This window comes from Eutrema salsugineum, unplaced genomic scaffold (assembly GCF_000478725.1).
Source record: "Eutrema salsugineum unplaced genomic scaffold, Eutsalg1_0 scaffold_7, whole genome shotgun sequence".
Classification (NCBI taxonomy): domain Eukaryota; kingdom Viridiplantae; phylum Streptophyta; class Magnoliopsida; order Brassicales; family Brassicaceae; genus Eutrema; species Eutrema salsugineum.
The window spans coordinates 13,666,285-13,678,881 of record NW_006256486.1 but is presented as its reverse complement, the minus strand read 5'-3'; the positions used below and the strand labels follow the sequence as shown (position 1 = coordinate 13,678,881).

Genomic DNA, 12,597 nt, shown 5'->3' with positions numbered 1-12,597 from the left:
TTGATGATGATAGGGAACAGTCATTCTACCACTGCAGCTAATCGGCTCCAAGCTATACAAGGTTTAAATACTTTTCTGCAAACTGGTGAAACCTTTGGGGCTCTGAACTTGTGAGAACTTGGCTTATATTTTGTGAGTGTTGAGAACTCAGCTTATGGTGCGAATCTGAGGTGTTCGGCTTAATTTTTATGAGTTATAGGAACTCGGCTTGATACCCAAGTGAGCTCTTTCGTGCTGGAAGGGCGGAGTTCGTTAGGAACATTTCCTTGTAAAAAAATGATAAAGACTCAAGGTTTCTAAGTCGAACTGAAGTGTGTGATATGGGCTCGGCTTATTGTTCTTGATGTCTTAGGAATATTTAAGTGCGGAACTGATCCCGGATTTTGAAGATGTGATTTATTTCACCACGACACCATGAGGATGTTTGCGAGACGGATAACGGTTTTTCAGGTTGCATTGTTGAGAAATGCTATCGAATGTCTGGTCAGGACATTGATGTAAATACCAATAAGTTCGGTCGTGACTGCAAACATAGGAGTTCGGCTTAAAAAGACTTCAAATTTTTTTACCATAGCTGAACTCTTGATGAGCTGCCTATGTAACCTCCGTGGAGGGATCAAACCATTTGTAGTTCATTGTACATCCTTTTTGAGCTAGTAGAGCTCAGGAGTGTTTTTTTTTTTTTATCGAAACTATTGATCTAATAATACTTCTTAAGATTCATCGAGTTCCATCTTCATAAGTTGGAAAAAGAACATCGTCGAGCAAGATTTTTCCTTTTCTAAAATTTTCAAGCAGGTAGTGTTTCAGATGTCGGCATTCTTCAATGCTATGTCCTTTTCGGTTGTGAAATTCGTAAAATAGTGTTTCGTGGAGGACGTCATCGTTTCGAACCCACTTGTTGTTCTGAGGTCATTCTTGCTAGGCCGAGTTGATATTGTTATTGACAAAGTTTTGTCGATTGTTGAATCCTCTCTTGTAGGTTGGACTTAGTTTCAGTGTTATCGCTTTTACGTCTTTCTTTTGTGTTGACAACTGAAATGTCTGCTTTGTTGATCATATGTGGCCTCTTCTTCTTCTTCCGCAATGTACGAGTCAGATCGGTGTAGTGTGTCTTCGAGGGTTAGAGGTGTATTATGCTTGATCGCTCTTTGTAAGGACAACTTTATCCGAGTTGCTTTATGCAGACATTCTACTGCTGCCTCGTTGCTAACTATACAGTCACATACGACCGATTTGAAACGCTTTATGAAGTTTCGGTGACTTTCGTTTTCACCTTGCGATATTCGCCATAGTTCGGCATTCCTCGTCTTCTACGTACCCGATGAACATTGAAAATTTTTTTACCAATGCCGTAGAGAGTTTGGTGTAGCTGTTGATAGAGTTCCCTTCAAGTCGAGGGAACCAGTCGAGGGCAGCTCCCTCAAGATTCTCGAGGAACAACTGGCATTTTGTTGTGTCTATTTCCTCTATTTTCTGGAATTGATAGCGATTCATGACGATGCCGAAAGAGGTCATAAAGTGTTTCTGGTTGGAATCTCCTTCGTAAGCTTTGAGCTTTAACTTTTCAAGATGCCTAATTGGAGTGTTAGTGATTCTAGTAGTGAAAGGCGTCTTTTGCGTCTCCTGGATAACGTGATCACTCTCTGGAGCAGTGCTAGTTTCTTTGTGAATCTGCGAGGTGATTTCGCAAAGTTTGGCCTTCATAGCTTCGAATTATTTCTCACGAGTGAAGATTGTATGAGTGACTGGATTGACGGTACATCCCAAGGATGTAGATCGCACAGTTCCAGATGGGTTTCTTTCCAAGTTGAGGTTGGCAATTAGGTTACGTCTTCGAAATGGAGTATGCGTTTGACTGAGTTTGGCAATTTTGGCCGCCATGAGGTCTCTTGGAACTGAGCTGTTATCGCCTGAAGAAAGGCGTTTTGGTTGAATTGTCATGTAACCGCGGGTGCAGGCGGTGGCAGTAACTCAGTGTTTTCTGAGTCAGTACTACCGCCCGGATTTTGTGTAATGGTTTCATCGAGGGGGGGGGGGGTCGTCCGACTTTTGCATAATGGTTTCATCGGAATTTCAGGGGGTGCCGTCCGGATTTATAACGGTGTTGTTGCCATTCCTTGTTCCTGAAGCAGTTAGGTCTGCCATTGCCAAACTTTCTCTTTTTACCGAGCTAGATTGAAAATATTACTATGATGCCCCACGGTGGACGCCAATTGTTGAAATGTAATATCACACAAGAGGTAAAACAGTAATATTCGAATCATAAATCTCGTTTTTTAGAAGATAGTTTGGAAAATTCAACTTGAGATTAAGTCGTCGGAGTTTGACGACCTTCTTAACAAAAGGAGAACTCGAAGTAAATTGACGATCTCAAAACTCACTTCTAAGGTCTCTTTTCGCTCTCGATTTGCAGATGTCTCTGATTAATGAAATCCTCCTCTATTTTTACGATTTCTAAGACGGTTTGATCAGGATTTTTCTTTTCCCTCTCGATGTGGGACTTAATATTTTCCTTTGATATTTCCAGAAATCTTTCATGAAATTCAGAGATCGGCCTTTTTTGCAAAATTGGGCTTTAATGGGCTTTCTTAAAGGACTTAGGTTGGTCCACCTGATTCAACCTCGATACCAATCGTCGTAAACCGAGGTCTCTCCGAAAAGGTCTCGATTCATATTGGGTTAAACGGAGGGTGCAAAGTATACCACCAACAATAGATCCTCGAAAATGGCCCATTTGATACCATGTCATATGACCGACGATGCATCAAACATATCTGATTTATTCTTTAGGGAAATTGTTTGTTTGCATGGAATGCCTAGGACCATAGTCTCAGATATGAATGCAAATTTTCTCAGTTATTTTTGGAAGACCCTATGGTCTAAATTATGAACCAAGCTTTGTTTCTCTACGACTTGTCACCCCCAATCAAATGGTCAGACCGAGGTGGTCAATAAGACCTTGTCGACTCTTTTAAGATATGTGATTAAAAAGAACTTTAGGACTTGGGAAGATTGTTTACCCGATGTTGAATTCGCTTACAATCATGCGGTGCACTCTAGTACTTTGTTTTCACTATTTCACTTAGTCTATGGTTTTAACCCGCGTACACCTCTTGATCTAACTCCTTTACCCTTGAGTAAATGTGTAAGCATGGATGGAAAAAAGAAAGCTGATTTGGTCAGGCAGATGCACAAGAAGGATAAGCAGAACATTGAACACAAGACGGAGCAGTTCCAGAAATATGCCAACAAAGGTCAGAGCAAGAAAGTCTTTGAACCAGGTGACCTTGTTTGGATTTATCTCAGGAAGGAACGATTTCCAGAGGAAATAAAGTCCAAATTTCTGCCTAAAGTGGACGGACCCTTTACCATTTTGGAGAAGATCAACGATAACGCCTACAAGATTGTTCTCCAAGATAAGTACTCTGTTAGTTCCAATTTTAATGTTGCGGACCTTATTCATTTTGTTCTAGATGGACCAGACTTGATGACAAGTCCTTTTCAAAAGGAAGGGGATGATGTGATCTTGGAACCAGAGGCCGAAGACGAGGTTCTGAAAGCAGTCTTGGTGATACCGTAAGGGCCAATGACGCAGTCAAAGACTCAAAAGCTGGAAAGAGTTGTGCGGTCTATACTAGAGGGGATCCGGAATGTGGAGGTTCAGTCCCGGATCAACAAAGAGGAACTTACACCTTAACCTCAATCGCATACTTGGGTCTTATTGACGTCTGCCGCGGTGTAAACCATGATACTATCTTTCCTTACACTCGGTTATGTCCCAATGGGTTGTCCCGAGGAATGGGAGGGAGGGGTTTAATGAGGCTATGGTTTGCACACGCACTTGGCGATCACAGCAAGAAGCTCAAGGGTCGTACTCAGCTGGAATCTCAAAAGACAAGTCAAGGCAGCCAAGGATTCATTTCAATATCTTTTCATTTAGTCTTCGTTTATTTACTCACGCCTTAGCATCTCTCTCAGTGGATCAATCGGAGTCAAGAAATTATCAACCTCTACCGGATCAAGTGTGTGAAATTTTAAGAGAGTTTCTATCAGTACCTTCACCATTTCATATGGCAAGCCTTATCGTTTGCATTAGCAGTTAATGAGCATCTCACACAGACATTTACATGTGGATCAATGTTCTCCACGATGCAAGCACCCAGAAAAGACTATTAACCATGCAATTGTTCATGTGTTCACCAGCTTTGTAGTGTTTGGTGCTTTCAAATTAATCATCAGTTCCAGATAATTTTTCAGTAGGATTTGATGAATTTGGACTATCACTTTAGCCACTTTTAAAAACATTATGAATACCCATGGATTATGTGGTTCATTTGGAAAGCTGGAAATGATTAAAAACAAAAAAAATAATGGTATTGATCGTATACCTTTAGAGACAGTTGATATTGTCCAAAAGGAGGCATAGGTATGGCATGGCCTTCAATCAACAGCCCAGATGATATAACCTCAAAGAAACAAGTGTATGTAAACCCGGTGGAGTTGAATTATTCGTATTCCACGTGCTTTGTCGACAAATCATGGAAAAGGGGATGAACAAAACAAAGGTGTAGTCTAGGTTTTGGAACGACATATCTTTTAAGGTTGCAGAGTAGGTGTAGACAAGCTATGTGTGTCGAATTAGACAATCAAACTAGCGAACAGACATGGGACTTGGTTTCACCTATCGCATCGACAAACATTGTTGGTTGTAAGTGGGTATTTACAATTAAGAGACATGATGATGGTTCTATTGACAGGTTCAAAGCAAGAATTGTGCCTAAAGGCTTCAATCAACGTCTGGGCATTGATTACCATGAAACTTTTAGCCATATCATCAAACCAGCTATAATCAGACTAGTTCTCAGTGTCTCTGTCTCTACTAATTCGCCGATAAGACTGTTCGATGTGAACCACACTTTTTTCAATAAAAACTTCAAGGATAATCCTCACGCAGTTTGCAGGTTGAAGAAAGCAATTTACGGCTTGAAACAAGCCTCATGGGCTTGGTACAACGTAATACGAACCTTCTTGCTCCAATCTGGCTTCATGAATTCGTTAGCCAAATCCAGCATATTCATCTACAACAGAAACGGTGTTCTCATGTACATGTTTGTCTATGTCGATTACTTAATTCTCACTGGGAACAACCAACATCAATTCAGCATGTTCATCACTGCACTTTCCAAGCGATTCTCACTCAAAGACTTGGGAACTCTTTCTTACTTTCTCGGTATTGAAGCTCATGATTCTCCTAAAGGTCTTTTTCTAACCCAACATCGTTATATTGCAGATTTGCTACATAAAACCGAAATGGTGGAAAGCAAAACAGTACCAACACCAATGTGCCCAAACATAGAGCTTACACTCAATACCGGCATCCAAATGGAAGATCCAAAACAGTATTGAGTGACCATTGGCAGCCTTCAACACCTATCATTGACTGGTCCAGATATATTTTATGCAGTCAACAAGATGTCTCAGTTTATGCACAAACCAACTGATGATCATTGGAACGCAGTTAAACGGATACTACGTTATCTCTTAAGGACCCAATCACATGGCATATTCTTTCACAAAACCAACACACCTACTCTCCATGCTAATACGGACGCTGACTGGACTGGTAACAAAGATGACTATACATCCACTGGTGTTTATATAGTCTACTATGGTCAATATCCCTTTGCCTGGTCGTCGTCGAAGAAACAAACGGGTGTAGCTAGATCTTCAACAAAAGCAGAGTATCGTACTCTTACATCAGCGGCTTATGAGGTTTGTTGGGTCACGTCCCTACTATCGGAATTGGGAATCAAGCTGATAACAACACCACCAATCTACTGTGATAGTATCGGAGCCAATTATCTCGCCGCAAATCCGGTGTTCCACTCCAAAATGAAACACTTTGCCCTTGATTATCACTTTGTGCGTAATCTGGTTCAATCTGGGCAAGTACATGTTTCTTATATCACCTCCGTCGATTAATTAGCTGATGCGCTTACCAAGCCATTACCAATAATGCGGTTTCAAGATCTCTCGGTTAAGATCGGACTCGCCACCAGCCTTGAGGGGGCGTATCAGATATAAAAACAATATTTGTGTAATTACGCTTCATATCTCTCCATTTACTCTCTGTATATTTGCATTTCCTTCTTGTACATATCTTCCTCTGTATAAAGGTTCTTTTAGCCTCTGTCAATAGAATCACACAATTCCATAACTCAATACCCCTTACATGGAATTACATAATGTAATATGAGCCATAGCCAGTTTGGAGAAGAGGAGTCGCATTTTCTCATTATTTGTGACAGATTCTACATAGTTCTCTTAGTTATGGTATACAATCCAGATGCATGGTAAGTATTTTTCCAAATCAAGCAAGCTAGCAACAATATGATAATACTTTCGGGAGTTTGTCTTGTGTTATCGCTCCAGAGACAAAAACAAGAAACATGACTTGTAACAAAAAATGTGAGCTTTTAGTGACAATTTTTTTTATATCGGCAACTATATATGTTCCGTATTAGTTTAATAAATATATATATGTTGTGAAAACTTATAAACGTATTAATCACTGGAATGTATATATAGAGTACATAGGGAATCTAGGTTAAGTACAATGCCCTGATGGGCCTAATGGGCCGGTATAAGAGTCCATATATAATATGTGTTATAACACTCCCCCTTGGACGAGTGAACCGGGTCAGCTACTCAATCGGGATCTCGATAATGCGCTGGGGAATGTTGCCTCATTAAAACCTTACCAGGAAAAACCCAGTGGGACAAAACCATGGTGAAGGAAATTTACTAATGAATTTCTGTTTAGAAAATATTAAATATGGCTTCACAATATTTTTTAAGCCAATATTATTTTACATATTGAAAAATAAAAACATTTATGGTAGTTTTAAAAATCTCGGTAGAATATTAAAATTTATGATATTACCAATAATTATTTTAAAATAATAATAATAATATAATTTATTAAAGTAACTATATATGTTCCGTATTAGTTCAATAATACACATGCATTTGTGTCGAAAGAAAAAAAAGATTATGATCACACTTTTTTGGGAACAACTAATTTTATTTGAAAAAAATGGTTATAGCATATCTGCATAGTCTCCAAATTAATTTTATTGTTTTTATATCTTTTAAAAGTAAATTGTATTTTAGATATTAAAAAATAAAAAAAATATTTATGGTAGTTTTGAAAAATCTCCGTAAAATATTAAAATTTATAATACTACCAAATAATTTTTTAAAATAATAATAATAGTAATAATATAATTTTGTATACATAAGATATTTCTAAAATATTTAATATAAATCCTTTCATGGTTAAGCTTTAAACTTCTTTTAAGCTAACCTCTCAATAGTTAGAAAATTCAAATAGGATAGATTAAGCTCTTAAACAAAACCCACAGAATCCCAAACCAGTTTGCACCCCTTGTTTCACCCCACGGTTTGTCTAACAAATACTTACCAACAATCAAAGTACTATTATACCCTCATCGCTCGCCAATATTTAATCCAAACACTCCACAGTGGTCATTACTCACAACGAACTCAGAGTAAAGTCTTGTCTCCTCCACCATCCAGATGCAGACGCACAAGTCTCTTCCCTCCCACACCACCCAATGGGCCACACTAATGTCTCGATCCCACAAGCCGTCAAAAATATCGGCAGTGGCAGCACCAGTGAGACCGGCACTGAAACACCAGAACAAGATCCACTCAATGCCGCCGGAGAAAATTGAGATTTTCAAATCTTTAGACGGATGGGCCACCGATCAAATCTTGCCTCTTCTCAAACCCATCGACCAATGTTGGCAACCCGCTTCATTCTTACCCGACCCGGCCTTACCCTTCTCCGAATTCACCGACCAGGTACGTCGTCCATCTCAATTATTATACATCATGCAAAAACAGAAAATATAAGTAGAGAAAGCTTTTTATTTAATATTTTGGTTTTACTATTAACATTTATTTCAACACCAATTGAACTACAACTTAAGCAACTCATTTAGAAACTTAAAATCAAATCAAAAGAGCTCAAAACAAGACAGTTGACTCTGCAGATGAGATCTATGAGAGAGTAACGAGTACCAGGAAATCGGTTAAGCATGCACATCTTTTATAATTAAACTTATGATATTTATAATTATTAGTTTTTTTCGAGGAATGGGATCTATAATGTTTACAACCAAACAAATTCGTACATCTTTTACAAATAAATAAAACATGTTATATTATTGTATAATTATAGGTGTGTGAGCTAAGGGAAAGAACAGCGTCATTGCCAGACGAATACTTCGTGGTGTTGGTTGGAGACATGATAACAGAGGACGCCTTGCCAACTTACCAGACGATGATCAACACGCTCGATGGTGTAAGGGACGAGACTGGCGCGAGTCAGAGCGCGTGGGCCAAGTGGACACGCGCCTGGACGGCAGAGGAGAACCGTCATGGTGACTTGTTACGGACTTACTTGTACTTATCTGGTCGGGTAGATATGCTTATGGTCGAACGTACCGTCCAGCATCTCATCAGCTCCGGCATGGTCAGTATTAATTTATTTATTTTGGTTTTAAATTTTTAATCAGCTTTTTTATCTTAGTTTTCTTTTTTTTTGTAAACGCACTTACTATTCGGGGTTTAATTTATCCAAATATAGCTTTTTGATTTCTGTAATTGTAGATCATTTTTCATTGAGATGTAATCATGTTTATGGTTTGATATCAGTTTATTTCTTTTTCAGTTTCGGTTTTATCGGTATACAGTTAATTGACTCTAAAAACTTAGTTAGGTTTCTTTTTCAAGTTAGTTTGAAATAATTTTGGTTTGTTTTTATTTCACTCATTTCATTTTTAATAGCAAACTAGTATCTAAACCCGTGCGTCCGCAAGAGAATTTTTTGTTTTTTTACTTAATATAATTTGTATTTATTTTTTGTTTAGATATCAGTTTTTTTATTATTTATTTATTTTCTTAAATCAAAAATATTTATTTTTCAATTTTTCAAATATGAAAAAATAGTAAGAATGAGATGTGTTAAGTTTTTCATCATCCTGGTGTCGAGCTATTTTTTGCAGGACATTTTGTTATCATGTTTTATCTTTAAATAGTATAGATTTGTATATTAGTAGAATTAAAATATAAGTTAATTAAATATATTTCGATCTAATGCTAATTATAAATTTTGTTATTATGTGATTTTAATTATGTAAATTTAATTATGTGATTTTAATTATATGAATTTACATATAAATAATTTATATATCTATGAATTAGCTAATCAATCCGTTTAGTTGCCTTAAATCATTTTTAATATTTTACATGTTTTTAAAAACTAACTTGTATAAGAATGTAATTATAAATGCATAACTCTAACCTGTTCTATCATATTATTATAATATAAAAATATTTACTAATATTGAATTTAGGTCGATTTGATTACGATAAAATATAATAAGATATTCAAGTACCATTTGTGTTATTATAAAAAAAATATATCTATAAATTGGTTAATTTTTTCATTTAATTACCTCAAATTATCTTAATATCGTACATGGTTTAACAAACTAACTCGTATAGGACTTGAAGTATAATAATACATAACCTTAATCAGCTCCATCATATTATTGTAAAATATAAATATTTATTTATCTTAAATATTTGATATTTTAGACCGTTTAATTATGATAAAATAAAATAAGATATTCGTTTACTATTTGCGATATTATGAAAGTACAATTTAAATTTAAAATTTAAAATTAAATTTCTATTTAAAGAATTCTAAAGTAATTAAAATTATTACCTAAATTTTGTAATAAAATTTAATTATAATTTTTTTTTTGAATTTTAAATTAAACTAGATTCTAACCCCGTGCATCCGCACGAGAATATTTTTTATTGTTTAACGAATTTTGTAATATAATTTGTGTTTTTGAGTTTAGATATAATTTTTTTTATAAATATATTTTTTAATAAGCGAAAATATTGATTTTTGTGTTTAGATATATTTTTATAGTATTAAAATTAATTATGATTATAAAAATATAATTTTAACCTGTCCGCTAATATTAATTCAAAATGAACTATTATAAAAACATAATTCTAATTTTTTCGTTCATATTACCATATGATATAAATATTTGTTAAAAGTTTGAGATGTATTAATAATATTATTTCGCATTATAGTTTTCTAAAATTTAATCAACGAATGGAGTGTACAACTGGTTTTTCAAACCACATTATAGTGTATGCAATAATTTTTAATTTTTTATGTTTTGATTTTGTATGAAAAATATATTTTTGATATACATGTATAATTTAAAATTAGTGATATTAGTTACCAAAATATTTTTAACCCAGTTTTTTATATATATTTTTAGTTCTATGAATTTTAAAAAATATATTTTTAATATTTAAATATACATTTGAATTTTATCTATTATTTTATTATTAATTTGTAAATAAATCATAATCGTGAATATATTATAAACACAAGATAAATCTCATATCATTTACATCATTATAAATATTTTATATTTCAAATATGACCATTATTTTTCATATGTGAATTTTTTTTTTCGAAAATTCTAGATATTTTTGATAAAAATGTTTAATAGTATAGAAATTATTTAAATTAGAATCTTTAAATTAAATCTAAATTAATATCTGATTTATTATTTTTAATCAAATCAAATCAAATCTAAATTACCTATATTTAAAGAACTCTAAAAAAATTTAAATTAATAACTAATTTTCGAAATTAAATATAAATAATTATTAAAATTATTTTTAAACACCTAAAAAAATTAGGAGTGTTTGGAATCAAGTACTAAATGTGCTTCTGTTTTAATATAATAGATAATAGATTAGATTTTACCCCTTGCATCCGTACGAGAATTTTGTTTTAATCAAAATTTGTAATCTAATTTATGTTTTCTTTATAAATATAATTTTTGATAAGTGATATAAAAAAAATTTGTGTTTAGATATAATTTTTTTTTATTTTGTTTTCAGTATTATTATGACTATCATAATCATAAAAACATAATTTTAATCCAGTTATTTTATTAATCAAATAGTGACTGTTATTATAAAAATATATTTATAACTCGCTCATTTTATTAATCTGAAAAAGACCATGATTATGAAATCATAATTCTAACCCGTTCGTTTATATTAATTTTGAAATAATTTTTCCTTAATATTTTGATAACCTAACCCGCATAAGACCATAATTATAAAAAAAACTTAAATTGTCCTATCAAATTATTATATAATATTAATATTTATCTATTTTCAATATGTAAAATTTTAATCTGATAGAATGTGATTAAAAAATATAAGAAGATATTTGTTAATCATATATGTTATTCTGAAAATCTTATTTAAATTTCAAATGTTAAATTAAATCTAACCTATATTTAAGGAAGTCTATTTAAATTAATATCTATGGACTATTAGATATAACCTACATTAAAGGAAATTTTTAGTTATCTAAATTAATATCTAATTTTCGGAATTAAATTTATATATATAAAAAATATTTTTAAAAAAACTTTAGGAGTGTTTGGAAACAAACACTAAAATTGCTTCTGTTTTAATATAATAGATTTCATTTTTCAATAGATACTGAATCACAATCAAAACTATCTGTCGTTTGGTTTTGTCTCTATTCAGTATGGTATCATTTTTATTCGAGTTATGGTTTGAATTCGATTTGGACTAAGGAAATTTTTCATAAAAAAATATTTAATATATTCATGTGATATGATTATATATCTAATTTTGATAATTATGGTTTCGTCTCTAAGCTTGGTTTACTTACACAATAGTTTTTTTTTTCAGAAAATAGTACGAATGGATCATAAACATACAGTATTTCGATTTAAACATTTTGATTTGGATTTAAGTTTGGTTGATTAAGATTAGTTTAGTACTAAACGACAACGTTTTTGGCAATTGTATAGGATCCAGGAACAGAGAACAACCCCTACTTGGGTTTCGTCTACACATCATTCCAAGAGCGAGCCACTTTCGTGTCTCACGGCAACACCGCACGGCTCGCCAAAACCGCCGGAGATACTGTCCTCGCTCGAATCTGTGGCACCATTGCCGCAGATGAGAAGCGCCACGAGAACGCCTATGTTCGCATAGTCGAGAAGCTACTCGAAATCGACCCAAACGGCGCAATCTCCGCCGTTGCCGACATGATGCGGAAAAATATCACAATGCCGGCGCATTTGATGACAGACGGTCGAGACCCGGTGCTCTTCGAACATTTCTCCGCCGTGGCGCAACGGCTAGGAGTGTACACGGCGGAAGATTACGCGGACATTTTGGAGTTTTTGGTTGGACGGTGGGGATTGGAGAAGATAGAGGGATTGACGGCTGAGGGGCAGCGTGCACAGGAGTTTGTGTGTGGCTTGGCGCAGAGGATTAGACGTCTTCAAGAGCGTGCTGATGAGAGAGCTAAGAAGGTTAAGAAGTCCCATGAGGTTCGCTTCAGCTGGATCTTTGACAAGCAGATTAGTCTGTAAAATCTTGAAAAAAAAAAAATCCTTTGCTGAGACAATAAAAAGA

General features: G+C 34.3%; 1 protein-coding gene across 1 annotated transcript; it reads left to right on the top strand.

The window, feature by feature from the left end:
* The first annotated feature begins 7,556 nt into the window (after window positions 1-7,556).
* On the top strand, window positions 7,557-12,597 carry LOC18011084 (stearoyl-[acyl-carrier-protein] 9-desaturase 6, chloroplastic). The gene is made up of 3 exons (XM_006393704.2): window positions 7,557-7,890; window positions 8,270-8,563; window positions 11,985-12,597. Exons 1-3 carry the CDS (start codon window positions 7,603-7,605, stop codon window positions 12,552-12,554), a joined length of 1,152 nt encoding a protein of 383 aa, XP_006393766.2. The 5' UTR covers window positions 7,557-7,602; the 3' UTR covers window positions 12,555-12,597.